Source organism: Ranitomeya variabilis, chromosome 2 (assembly GCF_051348905.1).
Source record: "Ranitomeya variabilis isolate aRanVar5 chromosome 2, aRanVar5.hap1, whole genome shotgun sequence".
In the NCBI taxonomy this organism is placed as follows: domain Eukaryota; kingdom Metazoa; phylum Chordata; class Amphibia; order Anura; family Dendrobatidae; genus Ranitomeya; species Ranitomeya variabilis.
The window spans coordinates 694058625-694085549 of NC_135233.1; the positions used below are offsets into that span (position 1 = coordinate 694058625).

General features: G+C 39.1%; 1 protein-coding gene across 3 annotated transcripts in view; it reads right to left on the bottom strand.

Moving 5' to 3' along the window:
- Positions 1–1348: 1348 nt before the first annotated feature.
- MTCL3 (MTCL family member 3) overlaps positions 1349–26925 on the bottom strand; it is a 132596-nt gene continuing 107019 nt past the window's right edge. For 2 of the 3 annotated variants that reach the window (XM_077289413.1, XM_077289412.1), the window contains exon 8: positions 24925–25062. Coding sequence is in view for 1 of the 3 variants with exons in the window: in XM_077289415.1 (XP_077145530.1) it covers positions 6227–6358; positions 9721–10897; positions 19397–19476; positions 19786–20100; positions 22571–22822; positions 24895–25062 (2124 nt within the window). In the remaining 2 variants the exon portion in view is untranslated. Of the gene's footprint in view, positions 6359–9720; positions 10898–19396; positions 19477–19785; positions 20101–22570; positions 22823–24894; positions 25063–26925 lie in introns of those variants that run through there. The other variant, XM_077289415.1, reaches the window with a different exon arrangement.

A 26925-nucleotide genomic window follows, 5' to 3' on the forward strand; every position in this document is an offset into this window, starting at 1 on the left:
CCTAGGAGACTTTTCTCTTCCCCTGTATTCTAGGATGTCTCCTTTGTCTCTCGGGGACTCTGGACAATCTGGGAGAAATGGAAAATAGCTAATAGAAAACTGCCCAAATTCACAGTTCCAAAGGTTTTGCTTGAAGACTGCGTTCTTACATAAAACACAAAGGATCCAATTAATCAAAGTATTTACACCAGAAAAACAGTTTGAAATGTCACAAAAGTTTTGCACAACACATAATTGGACAACACATTGTTTAGTGCTCGGGATAGCACTGCTGTATTCCAATGCTGGGGTCCTGGTGGAAATCAAATCAAGGTCAACATCTTCAACGAGTTTGTATGTTCTCCCCTCATTTGCGTGGATTTCCTCCCACCTTCCAAAGACATACTGATAGGGAATTAAGATTGTGAGCCCCAATGGAGAAAGTGATGAAAATATTTGTAAAGCACTGTGGAATACGATGGTGATATTTCAGTAAGCATAATAAATAAGATTGCACAAAATGTTTTTACCTTTTATCGTTTTCACACTAGTTTTGGGCAGCTCCGCCAAAATGGGTGGAGCTGGGGAGAAGCTGATTTGGGACAGGGTGGCAATTCCCACCCATCAAATTCATCCAATCGTTGCATTTTGTACACGAGAAATGATACTTCAGTCGTTGAACAGAGTCATATTTCTTGTGAGGCGCAAGCCACTGATAAGATGTGCTGAATTCATTAAGTGGCATTCACCTCTTAATGGATTTGGGGTAACCTTGTCCAAAACGCCCCTTCAGTAAGTCTAGCAGTACAGCAACAGTCATAATGAATCTATACTACTACTCTAATACAACAAATTTAAAGGTCCATTTGAAATCTGATTTTTCACAGGGTTGCAGATCTATATAACATGATCACATCATGACTACAGAGCATATGACAAATGCAGCCAACCACTGGCCTCAGAAGTGATGTCGATTTAGATGGCATGAGCAGCTGATCCAAGAGGTTGGTCACAATGGTCACATTGCTCTGTCACTGATGTCACTGCTGTAGCCTATCAACAAAGGCTGGAGCAGTGGGTGGAAAGGTAGAGCTGGACCCAGGGAGGTTTAGTACTGCCCCTCTGATATATTATAAGTCTGCAACTCTATGTAAAAATAAAATGTAAAAACAGATCAGGTGGAAAAAACTGAAAACGTGAAATGCTACAATCAGAAAAAATATAAACTTTGAGTCATTAGATTTAGCTGTAATACAAAAAAATGAATGAGGATGCAAATTATTGAATCCAATTTATTACCACAATCTAAATCAATTCTACAAATAGCCAATAAGATTTGAAAAAGTGCTTGAAGGATCACTCCCCACTATCAGCAGACATCGATGTTTTATTGTTTTAAAGATCACTTTATTCATACAGCCATAAAAAACTCAATGCGTATCACATAGAATTAAAGGCACCAAAGCTTTGGGATTTTACAATTCAACCACCCATATTTTACATAGAAAGTAATAAATAAATTCAGTGAATAATGTGGTGCAGAAGCAACATCTAAAACTCTGGAATAAAACCTAGAGGGGAGATGCTCAATGCTTCTGGAAAACATTCATGGGAGAAACCAATCTCCAAAAGCTAGAACAAAAACTTTAGACATGTTGTGTGTTTTTAAGAGATCTACAGAACTTTTATCAAGGGTATTTTTATATAAAAGGGCATCACTATATTGTGGATGTATAAGTAATGGGAATTAGGAGGGGAGCCATAAAATAGCAACAATTATTTAGTGTGTTGCAATTTCTAAAACATGGCTTCCTTCTCTTCCAATTTTGATTTTTCTTTATTTGTACTCTTTTCTAGTTTGACCACATGAACATAAGGCCTAAACACAAAATGCTACTCAAGTCTACTTAATATAGGATCAACTGTGATGTGCTTGACAGGAGTACAATTTGAGAACGTGAATTCAACTTTACTTCTCATTAGTCATTTTCTCATAATTATAACGGCTTTTAAATGTTTCTTATATCTTTTAATATATCACTTTATATTTCTTCTGACATCAATAGATAAATACTTTTATTCCCCATAAAATAACAATATTACTTGTAATATGTCCTTTAATTAAATGTATAAATAAATTAAAGGGGTTATTCAAGCTAAGAAAAAAACCCTTTATTTTGGGCATATAAAAAATGAAAATAACAACCTGAGCAAAATTCACCTGCGATAAGCCACATGGATCCAGTGCAGGCTGCTCTGGTGGTCTGTGGCTGCACCGGTGGCCTGCAGCTGCATCGGAAGTGATGATGTAACTGTTGTTCTCTCACTGGAATGCAGTGGTCAGGTGATTATAACAGCACATCATCAGAAAAACAGCCAACAAAGCGGCAGGCGCTCGATCTGTGAAGATGACATCAGGTAAGTATGGCTCACTTTGTTATTTTTTATACATCCATGCCCAGTTTTCAACATGGTTGGACAGCCTCTTTAACAACTTACCATTCCTTAAGTCAACAAGATGTATTCATATATACTTTGACACTGTCAGTGCTGATTATACAGTGTCAGACTGTACAGGGACAGACTTTATAGAAAAGGGGAATGGCAATACTCAACTGTGAATTTGTTCAGACATTTTTAGAGGGAATAACAAAAGAATGAAATTCAAAGTTCTAAAAAAAATGCTCCAGAAGGGTTATTTTATTGGGGAAAAAATGAAAGCGCACTCGCCAGTCTGTGGCTGCTCTTTTTATTTAGCCTCAATCTGGGGATTCTTCTAAATAACACCTGCTAATAAAAACGTTACAAGTGTCCCAAATAACAAAGGCTAGCTTCGAACTTCTGAGGAATTCAACAGAGCTGGGTCCAACAACCCTTTGTGGTCCTCCTCTTTGAAAAACCAAGAGATCTTGTATGTTATCGTGCAATATTGCTGTTTGCACTAGGACATCCTACAGTGGTTACTGAACAGTAACACCATTTGATCAGTAGTGAGTGAAATGTACTGTGAGGTGGGCTGTAGATGATTGTGGGATCCCACTCTGCATCCCGGGATCCCATAACCCAGTTCAATATCCCCACCATTTTAAATTAAATTTGGGTCTGAAGACCCTTCAGACTACTTTTGTTAATAAACTATGTGCAAAACAATTAGGCAAGTGAGTATTTTGACTACATCATCGTATTTATACCTATTTTCCAACTCCAAGCTGTATAAATTTGAATGCTTATTGGATGAAGCATATTAGGTGATGTGCGTTTGTGTAAGGAGGATGTGGCCTAATGAGAACAATACCCTTTATCAAGATGTGCAGAATTATTAGGCAGCTTGTTTTCCTCATGTGTAAAAGGCCAAAAAAGAGATTTAACTGACTCTGACAAATGTAAAACTGTTACAAGTCTTATAAAGTAATGCAGCACTCTTGAAAATGCTAAAGTATTGGAGAGTAATCACAGAACCATCAAATGTTTTTTTGCAAATAGTCATCAGGGTCGCAAAACGTGTTGAGAAACAAAATGCACATAAACTGTCAATGATTTGAGAAGAATCAAATGTGAAGGGTCCAGAAACTCATTATCCTCCAGTGCTGTCATACAGAAGAAAATGGTGCTCAATCCTCACAGACAAGGTAAGGAAGGGTGAAACCCAACCTTGAGTAAACAAGACATAGAAATTGAAACGTCAAGACGGGGCCAAGAAATATCTGAAGACAAATTTTTCAAATGTTTGATGGACTGATGAGGTGAAAGTGATGCTTGACAGATCAGATGGATGAGCCCCCATGGCTCGATTAGTAATGGGCACAAACCTCCACTTCGACTCAGCCGCCAGCATGGTGGAGGTGTGGAAATACTATGGGTTGATATTATTAAAGATAAATTAGCTGAGCTTTTTTGGGTTGGAGGTAGACTCAAAATCAACTCCCAAACCTACTGCAAAAAAGTCTGTATATTTCATAAAAACCTTAATTTTTATGCAGGACAGTGCTCCATCTCATGCACTGAAGTACTTCACTGCTTGACTAGCAAGTTAAGGCCTTAAAGATGAAAAAATAATTACATGGCCGTCTTCCTCACCTGATCTATACCCTATTGAGAACTTGTGGGCCCTTCTTAAATGATATATTAATGGTAAAGAAAACAGTCCAACTCTCTGGACACTGTGTTTGGGAGGCTGTGGTTGGTGCTGCCCAAAGAGTTGATCATCAGCAGTTCAGACTTCATGGATGGAAGGGTTTTGACTGCTATTGAAAAGAGCGGTGACTAAATGGTCAACAATATTTTTTTTAAATGTCAGAAATGCATTTTTGTACTTTTGAGTTGCTTAGTTATTATTCCCACTTTAACAGATTAAAAAAAACAATTGAGATGTGAACATTTACGTTTTTCATGTAATTACATAAAAATTCTACACACTCATAGTTATTCTCTATAATTATGTACACAGTGTGCTATTGCGAAGAATCACCAATCTGGGGCGGCCCTAGGTTTGTGAAATATACTCTTTAAAATTCCATGTCAAAAGGGGTAACACCAAGTTTTATATATATATTGATTATAAAATGTAACAACTAAAAATATATTCAATCTAAAATTGAAAGGCTTAAAATGATTTTTGTCTTTTTTTAAACCTTTGGTGCCAGTTGTTACAAATAAAAAATATCAGTTTGTACTGTAACTAAAAGGAAATCTAGATAGAAATTACGGTCTGACGGTATCAGTAAGATGCTGCCTTAGCCGAAGCGTAAATGTGATTTATGATCAGTAACTGGAGATGATAAATACATATTTGTAGGTGCATAGTAGGATCTCTGGCACCAAAGTATCATATTCTTTTCAGCTACTGATGCAATATTTGTGTATGTAAGCGGATGCCAAAATACAGGCTAAGTTTATAACTGTACTTCTAATATATCAGTCAACATAGTTCACCATTGGCTGAAAGAGACATGCTAACAGGGTATTGAAGCTGCTAACGTAAGAACTAGTCCTTCCTTCCGTCTACTGTACATAAAAACACTTTGATAGAAACTTGATATCAAGAATCTCGCGATCATCATGAAATCTTCAAATCTGCAATTTCACCAGAAAACCATTGATCCACACAATAGAACTAGGACTACTAAGACACTACAGTTCGGCAATCAATATGTAATGGTCCTATGTAATGAGATAAATACATTTTTGGAATGGCTCGCACATAAAAAGCCATCATTATAAAAAAACAAGCGATTTAACAGAATCAGCCACTCCGGTACAGCACAATGATAAACCTGTGTGCATTTTCCAGATTTTTTTTTAATAAATATTATCATCCAGCCTATCAAAATATCTCCTTTCCATTCAGGCTGAAAACTGGATATTAGCTACTAAAAAGCATATTAGGATATATATATATATATATATATATATATATATATATATATATATATATATTGGAATTCCTCTATATTCATAGGGGACCTCCCATCAGAAGAACATAAGATCATACAGCAAGTATATCAACAGAGATACATGCCTTTTATAACCAGAGCGAGTATATGTATGATGATCTATACAGTAGAAAGCATATATTCAGGCTAATAGTAAATGGAGAATACATAGTGGATATTTTTACACATAAAGGATGGCTAGATGAAATAATAAGTGTGTGATCCGTGGTATGTATGTGTACATCACGTCAGCAATTTCTAAACGCAGTATGGCCTGTATTTAGAAACATGCATTATGATCATGTTACATGCATATAAGAACTGATGCGTTTAACTAAATGGAACTGTACAAAAGTCCACTGAACATCCCATAATAAACGGCAACATAAAATATACATAAGGAACAATGACATGTAAAAAGTACAGAAATATGTTTCTGCTAGTCATAAACACTGAAGTACTGACGACATGGCAGTATAAGATACCTAGCACACTATCGTAGCTTCCAGAGGCACATCATGTTAAAGGAGCAAATGGTAACATCAAACGTTCCCGTTTGGGACAATTTCATGATACATAGACATGGTGGCTCTTTTAACAAATATGCCATAAATATGCTTTTATTTCCAGTGTCCTAATTTCCTGTGACACAGCTGCCTTCTGTTACCGCCCAATAGGCACATCCCATAATATGATCCACCATGAAAAGTGCCAAGGACATTTCTTCATTTCAAAAGTTCCACTTTTTAATCCCCTGTATACAACGAAAGTCACTATATCACGTGTAATGTGGATTGTTAGCAATAGTATGGACACTAGTGGGTTGCTCTCCTGATAGGTGCCGGCATTGAGGGAGATCTTGCTGAAGCCCATCTAGAAGGTGGACGTCGATTTGCTGGTCGTGCAGGACGTGAAAATCCCTTCTCACTTGCAGATGTTCTTGATACCTAGGTGAGAAATCAATGCTTAATGTACAGCAGCTGTAAATAGTGGGCAGTGGTCAAGTGTGCGTGCTTCTGGAAGGACGCCGAGCCAAATAATGTCAGCAAACCAGATCATAGGAAAGCAACTGGGCAGGACAGTTGTCAGCCCTATAACATTTCTATACATTTTTTCTTAATATACAGTATATCTTTTTCCCCAACTTTCATGTCCTGCAGATGAGTGGGGTTCCAGCTCATGAGACTCCCGCTGACAGCTCAGAAAAGCAAGCTGATCAGCACGCATGAGCATAGTACAGTCAATAGGCTTCATACAGTTTATGAGCCCATTTATGAGCGTCTGAGCAGCGCCTGTCACAGCATTTTTTGAGCGTTTGACGAGGAACTCAGAATCCAACATGGCAACTAATTGACAAATTCAGGTAAAAAGAATACTAGGGGTGAGCAGAGTAGGTAGCACCTGAGACGACCATTACGAGGGGATTATGAATTATAAGAAACTGCTCCTAAAAGTTCACAGTACAACCAACTGTATGTGTGTGTGTGAGAAGGGAGCTTCATATTGTGTGTGTGTGTGTGTGTGTGTGTGTGTGTGTGTGGGAATCATACTGTGTGTGTGTGTGTGTGTGTGTGTGAATCATACTGTGTGTGTGTGTGTGGGAATCATACTGTGTGTGGGGCAAATGTACTGTGAGACCATCACACTGTGTGGAGGGCTGTGAGGACCCTTATACTGTATGTGTAGAGGAGGGAGGGCTGTAGGGCCCATCATACAGTGTATGGAGCAGTGGAACCATCACACTGTGTGGAGAACTGTGGAGTCATTATATGGAGTGGGGGACTCTTGGACAATCATACTGTGTGGGGGATCATATTGTGCATAGGGGAGCCATGGGAGATTATGCTGGGGGGTATCATATTGTGTGGGGAGTATACTGTGTGCAGAAACCCTGGGGAACATTACACTCTGGTGGGGCTATCATACTGTGTTGGGGGCTGTGAGACATCTTATTGTGTGTGAGGGCATCATACTGTGTATGGGGGCTGTGGGGGTCCATCAAATTGAATTGGGAAGCTGCAGGACCATCATACTATGTAGTGGAATATAGGGGCATCAGACTGTGTGAGGGGATGTCAAGCAAGTTGAAGATTACATGTTATCTAAAAGGCCTGAAGTTAAAGGTGACACATTTTCTTTGTATTTTAGGCACAAAAAATATTGTCATTTTTTACATTTACATACTAAAAGAAAAATGGGCTAATGCAAAGGTTTGTGCACCCTGAATGGTTAATTCCTAGTAGCACCCTCTTTTGAAACTATCCCAGCTTGTAAACGCTTTTGGTAGCCAGCCAAGAGTTTTTAAATTCTTGTTTGAGGGATTTTCATTGATTCCTTCAGTTCAGTGAGATTCCTGGGTCGTCTTGCATGCACTACTATTTTGAGGTCTAGCCACAGATTTTCAATGATGTCCAGATCAGGGGACTGTGAAGGCCATTGTAAACCCTTCAACTTGCCCCTTTTCAGGTAGTCTATTGTGGATTTTGAAGTGTGATTAGAATCGTTATTCATTTGGAGAAGCCATCGTCTTTTCAATATCAGCTTTTTTACACAAGGTGTTATGTGTGAATCAAGAATTTGTTGATATCTCATTGAATCCATTCTTCCCTCTACCCTTGAAATGTTCCCCATGTCATTGGCTGCAACAGAACCTGAAAGCATGATTGATCCACCCCCATGCTTAATGGTTGGCAAGATGTTCTTTTCCTGAAATTCTGTACCCTTGATCAATGTGTCCAATGAGTTCTATTTTAACCTCATTGGTCCACAAGGCTTGTTTCCAAAATGCATCAGGCTTGTTTAGATGTTCGTTTGCATACTTCTGATGCTGAATTTTATGGTGAGGACACAGGAGAGGTTTTCTTCTGATGACTCTTCCATGAAGGCCATATTTGTGCAGGTGTCTCTTAACAGTAGAACAATGTACCACAACTCTAGAGTCTGCTAAATCTTTCTGAATGTCTTTTGCAGTCAAGCGGGGGTACTGATATGCCTTCCTAGCAATCCTACGAGCACCTCTCATTTAAATTTTGCTTGGTCTTCCAGGCCTTTTCCTGATCGCCACTGTTCCTGTTAACTGCCATTTCTTAATTACATTTCGTAATGAGGAAAGAGCAACTTGAAAACGCTCTGTGGGCCTCCACCGTTTTTATTTTCAGAGTGCTAGGCGGCTGCTTAGAAGAACCCATAGCTGCTGTTTTTTGGCACACGGTTAAAGAAGGCTGGGGTTTTATAAACTGGGAAATTTGCATCACCTGGCCTTTCCTAACGACGATAGTGAACAAGCCATAACCCTAACAAGCTAAGTAAGGTCTAAAACCTTGATCTAAGTTATCTGAGCACTTAAATCTCCAGGTGCCCAAACTTTTTCATCAGCCATCCTTCCTTTTTGCAATTTTTAAAATGTAAATGTTTTAAAATGTAAAAAATGACAATATATTTTATTTTCTGCCTAAAATCAGTGAAATCTGAAATTCAAGATGACGCCTGAAGACAAAAACACTTTGAAGTGCATTGAAGTATACTGTATGTGAGAGAAGTGCAGAATGTCATAAGCAATCAAGTGGGATGGTTGTAGAGATAAAGAAATAAGAGTGCCTCTTTAAAAAAGACCTGTCATGTGTTCCAAAAAATTTGTTTTTTGCCTTGCCAAAATCTCCATGCTCCCCTGAATCTTATGCCGGTTTCCATTTTGTCCCTCTTTTTCAGAAATATGCCTTTTTTTGCTTTTGGCATCCAGTATACTAATTTCTGGCCTTTGGTATAAGAGGGCACATCAGAAGAGTTTTCTCTTAGGGCAGGTAGTCTTCCCCTCTCTATGACACTTCCCAATCATTGCTCAGCAACATATGAAACTGGTCGAACAGGGTGATCTTGTGAGATCTCCTGTTCCAACCATGCAAGTAACATTGAGAACAATGAAATCTTGCGAGATTACTCTGTTCAAACAATTTCAGATGCTGTGGAATGGTGACTGGGCAACATCTTAGAAAGGACTACACGCTCCGGAGGAAAACTTTTCTGACATGCCTACTTGGATCACAAGCCAGGAATTAGTATACAGGGCACCAAAAGGAAAACAGGGCATACCTCTGCAGCAGTAAAACAAAATGAAAAAAGCAAAAACAAGAAAAGATTCATGGAAACACTGGGATTTTGACAAGTTAATAAAATTAATTTTTTAGGCATACGTAACAGGTTGACATTGAGTAAAGAACAGATCTTGTATCATTTTGTATGTTATCAGATACCTGATAGATAGCCAGCTAAAATAGCATAATAAGTTGTAGCAATCAAACTGTATTCTCACCTCGGGCAGCTTTGGGTTTGAGGAGTCTTGATGTGGATACCAGTGAATGTCAACCTTTGCAGTTTGTTCAAGATGAAACATCTCCAAACATTGAGTCAGAGTGTCAGCGCTGTTATCGGCCAGCAAGAAGTCTGACTGTGTCCATGTGCTAATTGACGGCTTAGAATGACAAACAGGAGCAGCCACGTTGGTCTCATAGCTTTTTAGAAGCTTTTCCACAACCCCATAGTTGGATCTAGAGTCTGCTGACCGTGGCCGTCCTGACAAATTGATACCTTTCCAGTTGTGTTTTTGTAGCGTGTTCTTGCAGCTACTCGTAATAAGAGGACCATTTGCCTGCTGACATTGTTGAGCTGTAGGTTTCTCCACTTTGCCACCATTATAGGATGTGCTAATTGTACAAGGTGGTTCCCTTATCTCGGTTACAGTAAGTGGCTTGGTAATAGTTTTTCCAGTAGTTAAATGCTGGGACACCGGGGGACTCAAATATTCTTCATCAATATCCACTGCCATATCCATTGACATGTCATCATGGCTAACTGCATTTCCTTTTCCAGCTTTAAATACTACTCTGTTAAACTCATCAATCTTTGCAGCTAATTTTCCATTCTTTATCGTATTCCCATAGCTATAAGGAGAGCCTACGGCGGAATGTCCTAACATGATCACTTCAGGATATAAACTATCAGAGTTGAAAAAGTGATTCTGTGACACCGAAAGATTTTGTTTGTTCATTTCTGGAGTAAAGTGATTAATATCTGTAAAACTATTAAACAAAGACTCAGCAAAATCTCCATCTTCAAGCCGTCCGATACCACATAACCATTCCAGGTGGCAAAGCTCTCCATCGTTATTGTTTGATTCAATGTCGGTAGAGACTTTTTTGCTTGCGATAGGAACCTGTTTTTCATTTATCAAAGGAATTTTGTCATGAAACAGAGAGTTGGACAAAGGCCATGAAAAATTTAAGGAAGGAAAAGCTGCATCTTGAGTCTCCAAGGGCCAACTATCTTTTTCTTGCTGTTGTGGGTCAGTAGTGAAAGTTGATATGTTTTTGCTGCTCATGACAGAGTCCTTTAGCTTGCTTGTAGACACTTTGGGAAATGGTGAATGATTTCTGGGTCTTTTCACATGAAGATTTTTCTTGGATTCTCCAACTCCTGAATCTGACACAGCTCTGTGCAAAACAAATTTATAGAATTAACATCACAATTTTTAATGTGTGACCCAATCCGAAGAACACCCTACCATAATAATTATAATTTAATATGAAAAGCTGACAAAGTGTTCAGCAAGTAAATGAAGATCAGCCATAACTCAAGCATTTCCATGTGATCAATGTGAGGGTATGTGTCCACGTTCAGGATTGCATCAGGATTTGGTCAGGATTCTCCATCAGTATTTGTAAGCCAAAACCAGGAGTGGAACAATTAGAGGAAAAGTATAATAGAAACATATGCACCACTTCTGGATTTATCACCCACTCCTGGTTTTGGCTTACAAATACTGATGAAAAATCCTGACCAAATCCTGATGCAATCCTGAACGTGGACACATACCCTAAAGGTGTCACGTCTGGAAAATGTACGGCATGTCGACAGGACATTTCACAAAAGTCCAATAGAAGCAGGTCCCCAGCTGCGTTCTGTCTCTTTTTCTAGAGTAGGTTTCCTATCATGTGCAGCTAGGAATGGATGAGTGGCTGTCTAAATGTTGATCTTTACAATTTTTTTTTCATGGGAAGTGCAAAAATTTCTGAGTGTGTCAACAAATTTTGTGGTTCCCTTAAAAATGAATGGAGAGAACCCCACGTGCAGCCAATCCTCCATTCCCAAATGCAAGCAACAAGCCTCCTTACTTCAAATAAATAACGAGATGAGGTCCCTGCTGTGGGAACCATATCTATAAGCTCCAGCAGTTACTCTAATTCCATCCACCCAAACTGTTCTTTTGACCATCGGCATAAAACATATGCAAACAATTATAATTACATAATGGCATAAATATCTGCCAGACAGAAATTTAAGTAGTTCATTATTTTTTTTCTAGATTTAAAGGGAATCTGTCAGCAGGTTTTTGCTGTGTAGTCTGAAGGCAGCATGATGTAGGCGTTAAAACACAGATTTTAGCAATTCCTCTGTTGTCAAGCTCCGTGCTTTTGTTTAGTTGCAATGATTGTTTTAGCACCAGATTTTCATTGCTGTGACACAAGCGCGTGCCTGGTAGTCTGACTCCGCCCCTCCTGTGATAAGCATCTCACTGTCTATAGACCCAGTAAACTAAGTGATATATCGTTGGATTCTGTCTCTCTTTGCTTACATCAGGCTGCTTCAGGTGAGGTAGCAAAAACCTGGTGACAGATTCCCTTTAAGTGGTGCCAGGTGTATATGTTAGCCAATCATGCCATTGCTCTATAAAACAACTTGCACAATGAGTTGAGTTTCTGGGCTAAAAGTGGTCATTAAGCTGTTTATGCCACCATAGAAAATAATCAAAAGGCAAAAACAATGCTTAAAGAGAAATCTACATTTCCTTTCCAGGTGGATGATTGTTGATTGGTTTTGCGCAATAGCAGATATTAGCACCAACTTCTTTAGACTTATATATCTCAATTTCCCTTAAATGAAATATTGTACCTATACACAACAAAGTCAGTTGTTACTGAGACTTCTAATGATTTCTAATGAGCATCTGCCTCAAGCCAATACATATAATTTTTCAAAAAACCTATTCTGTCTCCCCACTCATGGGAATTTATTACTTGTTAGTAAAAAGTTGTCTGCTGTAAAACTGACCATAAGCTCATAATAAAAAAACATACCAAGACCCCAATACTGTGCATTCTAGTTTCTTCTATGGTGGTGAGGAAGGGAAGTAGTAATGTTTCTACTTGTGTCAAAAAGACATTAATCTTGTCAGGATAAAATTATATTGTTTTATATAAAGACCTATTTCTTAACTCAACTGAATCTATTCCAATATTTAATGCTTCAAGTAAAGCTCAGGGATAAAAAAAAAAGACTTGGAAACATTACTAAAGCCTCGTGGGAAGTGTGATTACTGGTGAGGCCAAAAACATAATTCTTGAGAGCATTTCTTCAGCATTTTGGAGATAAACCATTGTTTCAAAAGCAGAAATGATTTGTGCAATACTTATTATTTATCTGCACAATAGTTCCATCGAGAGTTGGTGCCAATCGATTTGCAGGACCTGTTCTAATGGCCACGTTCTATGGATGCTGGACAGGAGCCCTGAGAACTACCTCTTATCTCCCAGCATCTGCGGCCCTTCTTTTGATTAATCCACCTAGTGTGACAACACATGTGCGTCACGCCACACCAACGACATCTCACCAGGCTGTGTATGCTGTCAAGTAAGAGGTCCTCAGCGGCCACTGACCTGGCCAATGTACCAAGTCCTGCGAATCGAATCGTACAAACTCTAGAACCTAAAAGCATTTAAAATACACTTCAACATTTCAGCACATCAGTGCTTGGTAAAAGGGTCTTCATGAAGTTTTCTAACCATAGAAATTTAATTTGAAATTCATTTTTGCTATAGGTTACAGTTTGATGACACATGACAACATCCTACTCTTTTAGATTTGCAGGGGTGGTCCCATCTGGACTAGCTCATTCCATATGATCCATTAGGCTTGCACAAACATATGTTCCATTCCATTAAAGCTTCGAAAAGGGACTGTTAACTATAAAATGGATCTCAGTGCCTATACTAGGAATAGCTTTTCTAAAAGCACTCCATTTTTGGCTAACCTTCTCTTGCGCTATCTTAGACAGGAAGTAATCTGGTATTCACAAACTCATAAAAAAATGTTAGATGATGTAGCAGATTGGGGTACTTGATCTCTCTTTTTTTTTCTGCTCTTTTATTATAATTTTAGGAAGGATCCCTGTCTACTTCACCATCAGATTGGTAAGAGTAAAAAAATAGTACCTGGCATTTGCCCTGGGTTGCCTGATACTGACGCCAGTCACGGTTTAAAGGTTCTAAAAATTATATAAAAAGTGCCACTAAATGTTTAACCCCTTTCTGACGTTAGACATACTATCCCGTCAAGGTGACCTGGGCCCGTATGACCATCGACGGGATAGTGCATCATATGCGATCAGCCGCACTTGCGGGGGGAGCGCGGCCGATCGCGGCCAGGTGTCAGCTGATTATCACAGCTGACATCCGGCACTATGTGCCAGGAGTGCCCCCAGCACATTAACCCCCGAACACTGCGATCAAACATGATCGCAGCGTTCCGTATGCCACGTGACATACGGAACCATCGTGCAGGGAAGGGGCTCCCTGCATGCTTCCCTGCATGTGATTGCTTTGTTCCAAGGGTCTCTTCTGTTCTCCTCTCGGCAGGCCCAAGATGGCCACTGGGGTCCTTCCTGGAAGTGCAGGGAGGTGGCTTGCGAACGCCTGCTCAGAGCAGGCACCAGCAAGCCTCCAGCAGTGCCTGTCAGATCGCTGATCTGACACAGTGCTCTGCAAAGTGTCAGATCAGCGATATATAGTGAGGTCTCACCCTGGGACAATGTAAAAAAGTTTAAAAAAAATTACACTGTGTAAAAATATATATAAAAAGTCCTAAATAAAAAAAGAAAAAATAAATAAATATTGTTCCAATAAATACATTTCTTTATGTAAATAAAAAAAATACAATAAAAGTACACATATTTAGTATTGCCGCGTCCGTAACGACCCGTCCTATCAAACTGTCCCACTATTTAACCCCTTCAGTGAACACCGTAAAAAAAAAAAGAAGAAAAAAACAATGCTTTATCATCATATGCTGAAGAAAAAGTGGAATAACACGCGATCAAAAAGACGGATATAAATAACCATGGTACCGCTGAAAATATCATCTTGTCCCGCAAAAAACGAGCCACCATACATCATCATCAGCGAAAAAAAAAAAAGTTATAGCCCTCAGAATAAAACGATGCAAAAATAATTATTTTTATATAAAAGTTTTTGTTGTATAAAAGCGCCAAAACATAAAAAAATGATATAAATGAGGTATTGCTGTAATTGTGCTAACCCGAAGAATAAAACTGCTTTATCAATTTTACCAAACGCGGAACAGTATAAACGGATCCCCCACGCCAAAAGAAATTCATGAATTGCTGGTTTTTGTTCATTCTGCCTCACAAAAATCAGAATAAAAAGTGATCAAAAAATGGCATGTGCCCGAAAATGGTACCAATAAAAACGTCAACTCCTCCCGCAAAAAACAAGACCTCACATGACTCTGTGAACCAAAATATGGAAAAATTATAGCTCTCAAAATGTGGTAACACAAAAACTATTTTTTGCAATAAAAAATGTCTTTTAGTGTGTGACAGCTGGCAAACATAAAAATCCGCTATAAAACCCCGCTATAAATAGTAAATCAAACCCCCTTTATCACCGCCTTAGTTAAGGAAAAACAATAAAATAAAAAATATTTATTTATTTCCATTTCCCCATTTGGGTTAGGGTTGGGGTGAAAGTTAGGGTTAGGGTTGGGGCTAAAGTTAGGGATAGGGCTAAAGTTAGGATTAGGGTTTGGATTACGTTTACAGTTGGGTTAGGGGTGTGTCAGGGTTAGGGTTCTGATTAGGGTTAGGGGTGTGTTGGGGCTAGAGGTGTGTTGGGGTTGGGATTAGGGTTAGGGGCGTGTTGGGGTTAGCGGTGTGGTTAGGGTTGGATTTAGGGGTGTGTTGGGGTTAGGGTTGTAGTTAGAATTGGGGGGTTTCCACTATTTAAACACATGAGGGGCTCTGCAAATGCAACGTGATGCCCGCACACCGTTCATCAAAGTCTGCATTCCAAAATGCCACTTCTTCCCTTCTGAGCCCCGACGTGTGCCCAAACAGTAGTTTTCTCCCACATATGGGGTACAAGCGTACTCAGGACAAATCGGACAACTTTTGGGGTCCAATTTCTCCTGTTACCCTTGGGAAAATACAAAACTGGGGGCTAAAAAATAATTTTTGTGGAAAAAAAAAGGTTTTATTTTCACAGTTCTATATTATAAACTTTAGTGAAACACTTGGGGGTTCAAAGTTCTCACAACACATCTAGATAAGATCCTTTGGGGGTCTAGTTTCTAATATGGGGTCACTTGTGGGGGGTTTCTACTGTTTAGGTAAAACAGAGGCTCTGGAAGCGCAATGTGATGCCCGCAGACCGTTCCATCAAAGTCTGCATTCCAAAATGCCACTTCTTCCCTTCCGAGCCCCGACATGTGCCCAAACAGTAGTTTTCTCCCACATATGGGGTATCAGCGTACTCAGGACAAACTGGAAAACAGCTTTTGGGGTCCAATTTCTCTTGTTACCCTTGAGAAAATACAAAACTGGGGGCTAAAAAATCATTTTTGTGGAAAAAAAAATATTTTTTTATTTTTACAGCTCTATATGATAAACTTTTGTGAAACAATTGGGGGTTCTGTTGTGAACTGTGTTTCTGGGCTCCCTCTGGTGGTCACTAACGGTATTGTGTTAGGCATGTCTTGTTGCAGGCCTGAGCTCCAGCTGTGTCGTTAAGCAGCGGGTGTTCCCTATTTGAGTCTCCTCTGGACTCAGTCTCTTGCCTGGCATCGTTGTATCCAGACCTATATGGTCTCCTCCGGATTCCTTTCAGTCTGCCTCATGCAAGAAAAGCTAAGTCTGTTTTGTACATTTGGATTGTTTGCATTATTCAGTGTTTTTGTCCAGCTTGCTTTACATTTGATTTTCTGACTCGCTGGAAGCTCTAGGGGGCTGATATTCTCCCTCCACATCGTCAGTCGGTGTGGGGGTTCTTGAATGTTCAGCGTGGATGTTTTTGTAGGGTTTGCTGCTAACCGCATAGTCCACTATCTATTTTCTACTATTTAGACTATTGGGCCTCTCTTTGCTGAATCTAGTTCATCTCTACGTTTGTGCTTTCCTCTTGCCTCACCGTTATTATTTGTTGGGGGCTTTCTATATCTTTGGGGTTCAATTTCTCTAGAGGCAAGTGAGGTCTTATTTTTCCTCTCTAGGGGTAGTCAGTTCTCCGGCTGGCTCGAGATGTCTAGAACCAACGTAGGCACGTTCACCGGCTACTTCTAGTTGTTTGTGTTAGGATCAGGTATGCGGTTAGCCCAGTTTCCACCTCCCTAGAGCAGTACTTGTATTTTTGCTTTCTTGCCGGAATATCAGAGATCCTCAGCCATTGGGATCATAACAGGGTTCAAAATGCACCACACATCTAGATCAGTTCCTTAGGTGGTCTAGTTTCCAAAATGGGGTCACTTGTGGGGGACATGGCATCTGATCTCAATTCTAGCCAATTCTGCGTTGAAAAAGTCAAACGGTGCTCCTTCCCTTCTGAGCTCTGCGATGCGCCCAAACAGTGGTTTACCCCCACATATGGGGTATCAACGTACTCAGGACAAATTACACAAACACTTTTGGGGTCCAATTTCTCCTGTTACCCTTGGGAAAATAAAAAATTGGGGGCAAAAAGATCATTTTTGTGAAAAAAATATGATTTTTTTATTTTTACGGCTCTACATTATAAACTTCTGTGAAGCACTTGGGGGTTCAAAGTGCTTATCACACATCTAGATAAGTTCCTTAGCTGGTCTACTTTCTAAAAGGTTGTCACTGGTGGGGAGTTTCTACTGTTTAGGCACATCAGGTGCTCTCCAAACGCGACATGGAGTCCTATCTCAATTCCAGCCAATTTTGCATTGAAAAGTCAAATGGCGCTCCTTCCCTTCCGAGCTCTGCCATGCGCCCAAACAGTGGTTTACCCCCACATATGGGGTATCAGTGTACTCAGGACAAACTGGACAACAACATTTGGGGTCCAATTTCTCCTGTTACCCTTGGGAAAATAAAAAATTCTGGGCTAAAAAATCATTTTTGAGTAAAGAAAAATTATTTTTTATTTTCACGGCTCTGCGTTATAAACTTCTGTGAAGCACCTGGGGGTTTAAAGTGCTCACTATGCATCTAGATAAGTTCCTGGGGGGGTCCATTTTATCCTGTTGCCCATGTGAAAATGAAAAAATTGAGGCTAAAGGAAATTTTTTGTGAAAAAAAAGCACTTTTTCATTTTTACGGATCAATTTGTGAAGCACCTGAGGGTTTAAAGTGCTCACTATGCATCTGGATAAGTTCCTTGGGGGGTCTAGTTTCCAAAATGGGGTCACTTGTGGGGGAGCTCCAATGTTTCGGCACACGGGGGCTCTCCAAACGCGACATGGTGTTTGCTAATGATTGGAGCCAAATTTTCATTCAAAAAGTCAAATGGCGCTCCTTCCCTTCCGAGCCCTGCCGTGCGCCCAAATGTTCTTTTTTTTTTAAACATTCCAAAAATTCCTGTGAAGCACCTGAAGGGTTAATAAACTTCTTAAATGTGGTTATGAGCACCTTGAGGAGTGCAGTTTTTAGAATGGTGTCACTTTTTGGTATTTTCTATCATATAGACCCTTCAAAGTGACTTCAAATGTGATGTGGTCCCTAAAAAAGAAATGGTGTTGTAAAAATGAGAAATCGCTGGTCAACTTTTAACTCTTATAACTCCTAACAAAAAAAATTTTTGGTTCCAAAATTGTGCTGATGTAAAGTAGACATGTGGGAAATGTTACTTATAAAGTATTTTGTGTAACATATCTCTATGATTTAAGGGCATGAAAATTCAAAGTTCAAAATTGCAAAATTTTCAAAAATTTCGCCAAATTTCCATTTTTTTCACAAATAAACGGAAATAATATCAAAGAAATTTTACAACTATCATAAAGTGCAATATGTCACGAGAAAACAATGTCAGAATCACCTGGACAGAATCACCTGGTTGATGCGTTCCAGAGTTATAACTTCATAAAGGGACAGTGGTCAGAATTGTAAAAATTGGCCCGGTCATTAACGTGCAAACTACCGTTGGGGTAAAGGGGTTAACATAATAAAACACCACACGCCTCTTCAATTAGCTGACAATTCAGTACAAATGCCCCTGTGGTCCCAGCCAGTCTTTGTTGCCCTACCTCAAGCATGTGACTGCTTCAACCAATCAGTGGCCTTAGAAGTCCTGTACTAGTCACATCACCTCTCAGTGTTGAGCCATGATGCCAATGTGTACAGCATGTCACTGTGAACAGTTAGTGACTGGCTCATCGTCAAGCAGTATACCAACTGGCATCACGGCTCAGCCTCTCACTGGCAGGGAATGCTGAATCACCTATACTGATTTGTCAGGAAATTGTAGAGGTCAGCAGAGTTTCTTTTATTTTTGTTCTTCACATTGTTTTCAGATACTGGAAAACTCCTTTAAGTAGTGGAATGTGCACAGAAATTTTAAAAAGATCATATTTTTAAATAATTAAATAAAGCGGTCACTTTCTAATCTAAGGCTATGGTCACACTAGCAGTATTTGGTCAGTATTTTACATCAGTATTTGTAAGCCAAAACCAGGAGTGGAACAATCAGAGGAAAAGTATAACAGAAACATATGCTCCACTTCTGTATTTATCACCCACTCCTGGTTTTGGCTTACAAATACTGATGTGAAATACTGACCAAATACTGATCGTGTGACCGTAGCCTTATACTGTATATCAGTGGAAGAAAAATAGCTGAATCAGTCACAGGCGTGAGTACTGTAATTATAAAGAACCACCATGACGGAGAATTTTTCATACATACTTTTTGCAAATGGTTCTTGTCCGGATTTCTTCCTGGTATTTACACAGTTCTTCGCTTACCCTGGCAATCTCTTTTAATGCCTGCAGATAAAATAAATCATTTGGATTGCAGTTAATGGCTGCTGGAATTTGCAACTACAGTTGTGCTCAAAATTTTACATACTCCGGCTTTCTTGGCATTTCTTCGGAGAATATGAATGAACACCAAAACTTTTTCTCCACTCATGGTTAGTGGTTAGGTGAAGCCATTTATTGTCAAACAAGTGTGTTTTCTCTTTTTTAAATCATAATGACAACCAAGGCCAAGAGAGGAAAAATTCTGCTGGGGTATGTCAACTTTTGAGCACAACTGTATATTCAATCTGATCAAGTCTATTTCCGCACACTTACATCATTTAGGGTGTCGTTTTCTGTTTTGGACATTCTTTGGGAAATGCTCTTTTCAGGTTCAACACTGCAGACATGATGATTTTGACTGGGTATCTTGAGATCGGCCTTCTCTATCTTGCTATGGGGATAGTCATTAAGCCACGTTCTGTCACTTCTGTCAGATTTCATGCTGAACATATCATTCTGTCTTTCTAAAATTGTTTTAGTACGTTCAGCTGGTGAAAACGGCATAGAGAACGGCAGCATTTTTTCGTCAAGTCTTTCTTCGGTGCCATTTGAGTTCTTCTCCCTTCTTAATTTGACTTCCTGATACAGCTGGAAAAAAAGCAAAATTGCAAAAAGTATACACTAGAATTTAATATAAGACCATGAAAGAGTATGAAAGGATAACTAAACTTTCAGGATGTTTTTTCATGTTTGTCAGGCACTTTAATCTGCAGATCAGTGGGGTCCGGGTCCTGAGTTCCTCACGGGTCACTCAATAGACCCTCTGAACAGTGTGCAGCTTAGATGACACAAGCACACAGCTCCTGCCAGAGCACACACAGACTGGGGTATGGAGAGTCTGCTTTCTACTCTGTACTCTGAAAGATCTGTGCTTTCATAATTACTGAGCTGAGCACTGTCTAGGGGGTCTATTGAGCGATCAATGTGGATCTTTGGACCTGGATTCCCACCAATGTGCAGGCAAATAAAGCGCCAGACAGGTATGAAAATCATCCTGAAAATGTAATTACTCTTGAAGCAACTGATTATTATCTAAGTTCTCAAAAACTGTCCTATCATATTGTTATAATTTTAATAAATGTTAATTAGTAAAAGAAAATGCTGCAGCCAACTATTACTAACCGACTGATATCAAAGTTGTGCAATCTGTTGACAACATTCCATTGTGACGCTATCTGATCAGTAGTTTACGTGACGGTCTGTGTCTTTCCAACATTATCAGGTGTCAGAGCAGGCACCCGTCGGACTATCCCAGCAATAAAATTCACCATCTACTGCTACTTAACCCTGCTGTTCTGTTAGGTCAAAAATGACCGTTTTTGAAATTCTATAATGTTATAAAAATTCAGCGTGTGATTCTGAGACTTGAGGCTCCCTGACTTTTCGTCATTAGGGGGGTACTCTCTGTGGGAATTTTTTTTTTTTTTTGTTTACTTTATTTGGTACAATTTTTTTTACACTTGTACTGTTCGGTCAAAAATGACCGATAGGCCTTTATTCAGCTCTCCAGACAATTTTTGACAAAAATAAAGGTGCTATCACCTCATTTTGAACTATATATTGCATCTACTACTATTTATCAATGTATCTGACTACTTTTGGGCAGAACAGATTTACACATACCAACATTTTCAAGTTGCGATACAGCCGACGGATTCGCTTCCAGTATAGCTATGCGCAATTTATTTCACTGGTTTTTATTTACCCTGCTGTTCATATAGATCTAGTTCCATTCAGTTGTCAACATTTCATATTGTAAATCATGATTTTCTGATTTTCCATGTGTTTGCTGGTTGTACAGTATTACACTGTACATAAATGTTAATTTATTTGATTCAAAAAATAAAAGTTTTTGATTGAATTTTTCATCTGATTATTGAAAACCATGTTCACATACAGTAAAACAATGCAACAGGTAATCAAATAACACTTGAATTAGGTACAAATCACAACTTTGTTAGGTCCGGTCAAAAATGACCGGGAACAGTATAAGTGTATAAAAAACAACGTTTTTTGCCATTTTATAGAGAAAAAAGCTTTTTTTTTTTTTTTTTTTGCCTTTGAAAAAAGTATATCTACATAATGTTTGATATTATTACTTATAGTTAACATTTAGATCAAGATTTTGTTTTTATCTGCAAAAATAATCAATTTTTACAAAAATCGAAAAAATACCATGTTCTTTTTTGGATATAAAAAAAATATAAAACAAGCTTTGTATTTATTTTTTTTTCTGGTATTTGAACAACCATCTTCACAAGCAATATAATAGTGCAAAAACTGTTTAAAAAAACCACTTAGATTAGCTAAAAATGATTATTTTATAAGGACGGTCAAAAATGACCGGGAACAGTACAAGTGTATGTGAAATCTAAACAGAACAGCAGGGTTAATCTTACAGTAACTGCAATTCTCCCTTAGATAGATAGTTAGATCTATAGATAGGAGAGGGATAGATAGATAGATAGATAGATAGATAGATAGATAATAGATCTATAGACAGATAGATATAGACAGAGAGATATAGACAGATAGATAGATGGATGGATAGATAGATCTATAGATAGATAGGAGATATATAGATAGATAGATAATAGATCTATAGATAGATATACATAGACAGATAGATATAGACAGATAGATAGGAGATAGATGGATTGATGGATAGATAGATCTATAGATAGATAGATATATATGGGATAGATAGATATGGGTTAAATAGATAGATAGTTCATCTATCTATCTATTTATCTATTTATTATCTATAGATCTATTATCTATCTATCTATCTATCTATCTATCTATCTATCTATCTAGCTATCTATGTATCTATCTTTCTATAGATCTATTATCTATCTATCTATCTATCTATCTATCTATCTATCTATCCATCAATGCCATATCTAGTTATCTATCTATCTATCTATCTATCTATCTATCTATCTATCTATCTATCTAGTGAACAAATCTTGCTACTTTATTAACCCTGTGGTGTTTCAGTCTAAGGTCACAGGGTCTTGAGCACTGGTTTTGTTTTTCCATTGTGGACAATACTGACCTCTTCTATTTTTCTCTGCATCATTTTCCACTGGCATTCCCACTCTTTTCTTTCACTGTCAAACCTTTCTAACATCTCCATCTTTTCCACTTTCCAGTTGAGTTCATTATTCTCTAGAGGGGTCCGAAGCTCCATAACTGTAGCAGTCTTATCTTCTAGTAACTGTTCTTGTTCTGATTTCTCTGTCTTTGTGTCTTCCGGACTGTTACAAGTTCCCTGAGTGGCACATTGCTTGGCAGAGCGATCTTCTAGCTATTAAAATGTTGAGCAAGAGAAGTTGTTCAGAACACATTATAGTAAAATAATGTGTGTTTATATTAGGATAATACCTAGCACTCTAGAGTTGGGCCCTATACTGTAATAGTTTATCACTTCAGGATGGCAAAATTGGAATTCTTTACCACTGTATCACTGGAAGCAATCTAGATAGTGCAGCATCCATCACAGACTCAACAGCTCTCCTATCCATAAAATGGCTGCTGGTGGAGGAGCATGTGACCAGATTGGTCCATCAGTCTCCTCCAATGGAAAACCTCACATGAGAAAGCTGCTTTCCTATTGGAGGAGACTGATGGACAGATCTGGTCACACGCTCCTCCACCAGCAGCCATTTTATGGACAGGAGATCTGTGCAGTCACTGATGAAAGCTGCACTAACAAGAGCAGGAGGAGAACCTGTCATATATATAACAGTAAGGGACTTAAAATCATGTCCTCAACACATCTGATAAAATAAAGATAATGTGGCCAACTCCAATAACTGGGTCTACACCCGGCAATAGACAATATAACACTGAAATTATAGGAGGCAAGCGGTGCAAAATTTTTATGAAAAATTATTTTTAGCTCCAATTGCATGAATTTAAGCAACAAAAAAATATTGTTCCCATTGGTGGGCAACCCTTTAATTATTTGTTGGAAATTTCAACAAATTACCCAAAATTTGTCATCGGTCATCAGTTATCCCCGAAGTTCACTAAAATAAAGTGACAAAGGTACTAATAAAGTTATGTGATACTTGTTTCACAGCTTTCCCAGAGTCCGAACGGTTGATCCAATACAATTAATGACAGCAGGAGTGGCACAGTGGTTTCCTACCACTTAGTGGGAATCACAGCAGTCCGGCTGCCACTACATATATGCAATAATTGTCTTTCATGGGGCAACCCCTTTAGAGAGTTAGAAACTATAACTATTAAGCATGGAGGGACTGTTCCTCAGAGGCACATAACACGTTGTGACTGCAGAACGATTTAAATCGCAGTCAGAAAAAGTAATCCTCATAGATCAACAGGATGGCATTCTGCAGGCGCACCCTGACATTGCATCATATCATTTTAGAAAGCTTGCAGTCTGTATAGCGGTGTCATGAGCACCCCAAAATATACATAAGTGACTTTGTCCCCCGATTCACCAAAGCCTTTACGACAGAAAACTTGAACAAAGCGCTTTGCTACATCACAAAGTTTTTGCGCGGTGCAGAGTTTGAAGCAGCTACGCCAAAATAGGTGGACCTTTACCAGGATGGGGTGTGGTTACGCCCTCCCGTCAGCTGAAGTGCCAATGTGTCTCACACCAAAAATGCCAGGGACTGGAGGAGCATTTCTGGCAAGGTCCAAGGAGAAGTAAGCCACGGAGAAGAAGCCAAATTCATTATGTGGAGTGCGCTTCTTAATGAATTTGACGCATCATACTCCTGTGAGTCCTTTATTAATTTATCACTAGTGAATCGGTCCATCGTGAGTAATCATGCTTTCAATTAATATTTAGGATACCTACACACTAGGAATAAAAGTCACATTTTAGCACTTACATGTTAAAAGCTGCACAAGTTGTGTGGGAAATATAACTATTTTTGCCTTAGTGACAACCAGGGAGATAAACAAAATGTGTATGGGGGTCCCCTCCTGTTCTTACCTGGTGATAGCCCCTTTGTCAATTATGAGGCTAGGTTGGCCCGATCTCCATTCTTTATGGAATTTTTGAACTTGAGACTTTCTGCACCAGTAGTGCAATTGGACAACCCACCCTTATCACTCGTGATCGCCCGCAAAGTACATTTTACAGAAGACTGTAACTAAAACAGAAATGATTTTCCTGTAACGGGGCCCCGACTAAATTCGGCATGTTTGGTTGGCATGGTAACTGGCGTACTACTTTCAATCACAGGACTGGCTAGCATCTAAATATAAAAAATGTGTTCTTTTACAGGAATGGATAAGAATACTGATTCACTACAGTAAATGATTACAGACATTTTCACCATTCTCCTATTTAGCATACAGTTTGCATTATTCAATAAGAATGGGTTACATGTACAATACCTTGGAGATGTACTGCTTCAGCTCTATCCGTTCAGTCTCCCACCCACATCGATCATTGAGAAACTGCAGGAGAAAGTCAGTCCATTTTTTTTCTTCTCTTCTCTGTTCTCTCTGAATCACTTCCAAAACAGCCTTCAGCTCAAGTAGGTTCCCCCTGTTTTCACCTGCCTGTAACATGCAAGATGTGATGGAATATCACCATACACACAAAGGACGCAGCATTCCTGAGATGAAATAAATCTGTTACCGCTTTTGGACAAGCCGAGTCCCCAGCCTCCAAGTGAAAAAAAAAGTCAGCAAAATCAACCCGTAAGCAAGCAGTATGACTATTTGTATGGAGGCATTGTGCCGTGCCGATATGTCATCACATGATAGTCATTGCTGCCCTATATATTAGGAATGCTTTCTGAAACATGCTTTAGAATATCATCCTCTTTCTACTCAGCATTTCTGCTGCTCATCTCCGGACTGTATTCTAAAAAAGCAACTTTGAACGTTTTGGAGAATTTTTTTTTTACATAAACACTTTCTGCATCAGAATAGGAAACCAGTAACAATGTGAACAATTGGTCACACTTCTCTCCCTTAATGGTATGCCCATCCCTCCGAATATGAGCCTTGGAGACTTCCCGTTCTAAAAGGTTTGATCTGCGTTCAGAAACAACATCTGTCAGTGATTCATCTGCTGGACTCTGAAAGCTCAAACACACGCCCTGTGCCAAACAAACACATTATGTGACACTCTACAAATTATTCCTATGAAAGCAAAATATATGCAAAGTATTTGTATTAACGCCAAGTTCTCCTAAAAAACAAAATCTGCTTTTGTTTCACTGATTACTTAGCATTCAAGATCTGGGAAATGTGTGCCAACTAGTGATGTGCGAGCATACTCGTGTGCTAATAGAGTATCTTCGGTGTGCTCGAACACTATGTCCAAGTCCACGCGGCTGCATGTCTCGCTGCTGGTGGATTGCCCGTTTGTTAGGCAATCCATGCATGTCGGAACAGCCTTGAGACATGCAGCCGCGGGGACTCGAACATGGTATTCGAGCATGTCGAAGATACTCTGTTAGCACTCGAGTATGCTTGGAAAACACAAGCACGATCCCTCATTACTAGTGCCAACCACAGTGAAGGTCAATATGATGACTATACTGGTTGTCAAAGAGAATTCCCAAAAAGAAGAATGAAACAGTTGAAATCTATTTTGTTATCCTAACTATATGACTAAAGAGGTTGTCCTTTAATTTTTTTTTTAGGCAATGATTGCTTAAAAATTAAAAACGGATGAATTCACACCTTCTGAAAGCCATGTCTGCTCTGTCCAGAAGTCACAGTACTGCTGTAGTGCAGAATAGGCTGCAGTGACCAGGCGACAGCGGTGCCAAGACTTCTGAACAGGGCAGACACCACTTCCAGAGCCAGCGAGGACCTCAGGAGTTGCCTGTACGGGATCTGCAATGGCAGGGAATTATTTTACTCTTCTAGCTGTATTGCCACAGCTGTGGATTTAGGCTAAATTCACGCAGTAGTCGGTGTTTACAATCAGCCAGACTAGTTGAGACAATGAGGCCAAACATATGCCTATACCTCTTCCACTGACTGAGAATATAGAAAAATATTGCGCATGATATTTTTACTTATTTCAAAAAGTGCAGTTAATACAGTTGGAGTTGGAGGACCATGATGCATCCAAGCCAAGCTCAAGTCTTCCTTTACTCAATTAATACATCACACCAGATACATTCCTAACTTCTCTAATGATGTAGACCACCTGATTTATTTATGAAGAACACAATAGGTAACAAAATACCTTCTAGGCAACAGCTAAAAAGTTTCGTACCTTGGGCTATCTACATGTACCTGAGCTATGAGGAGGAAGGATCGGGGGCCAATTTCACAAAATTGATAATGTTTTCACATTTTACTTTAAGGGATAAAAAATAGTCTTTTTCATAAAGAATAAATTCCCAAATGACTTACCATAGGCGTTTCAGCCACATACTGTATCAGTGACATAATGTAGTT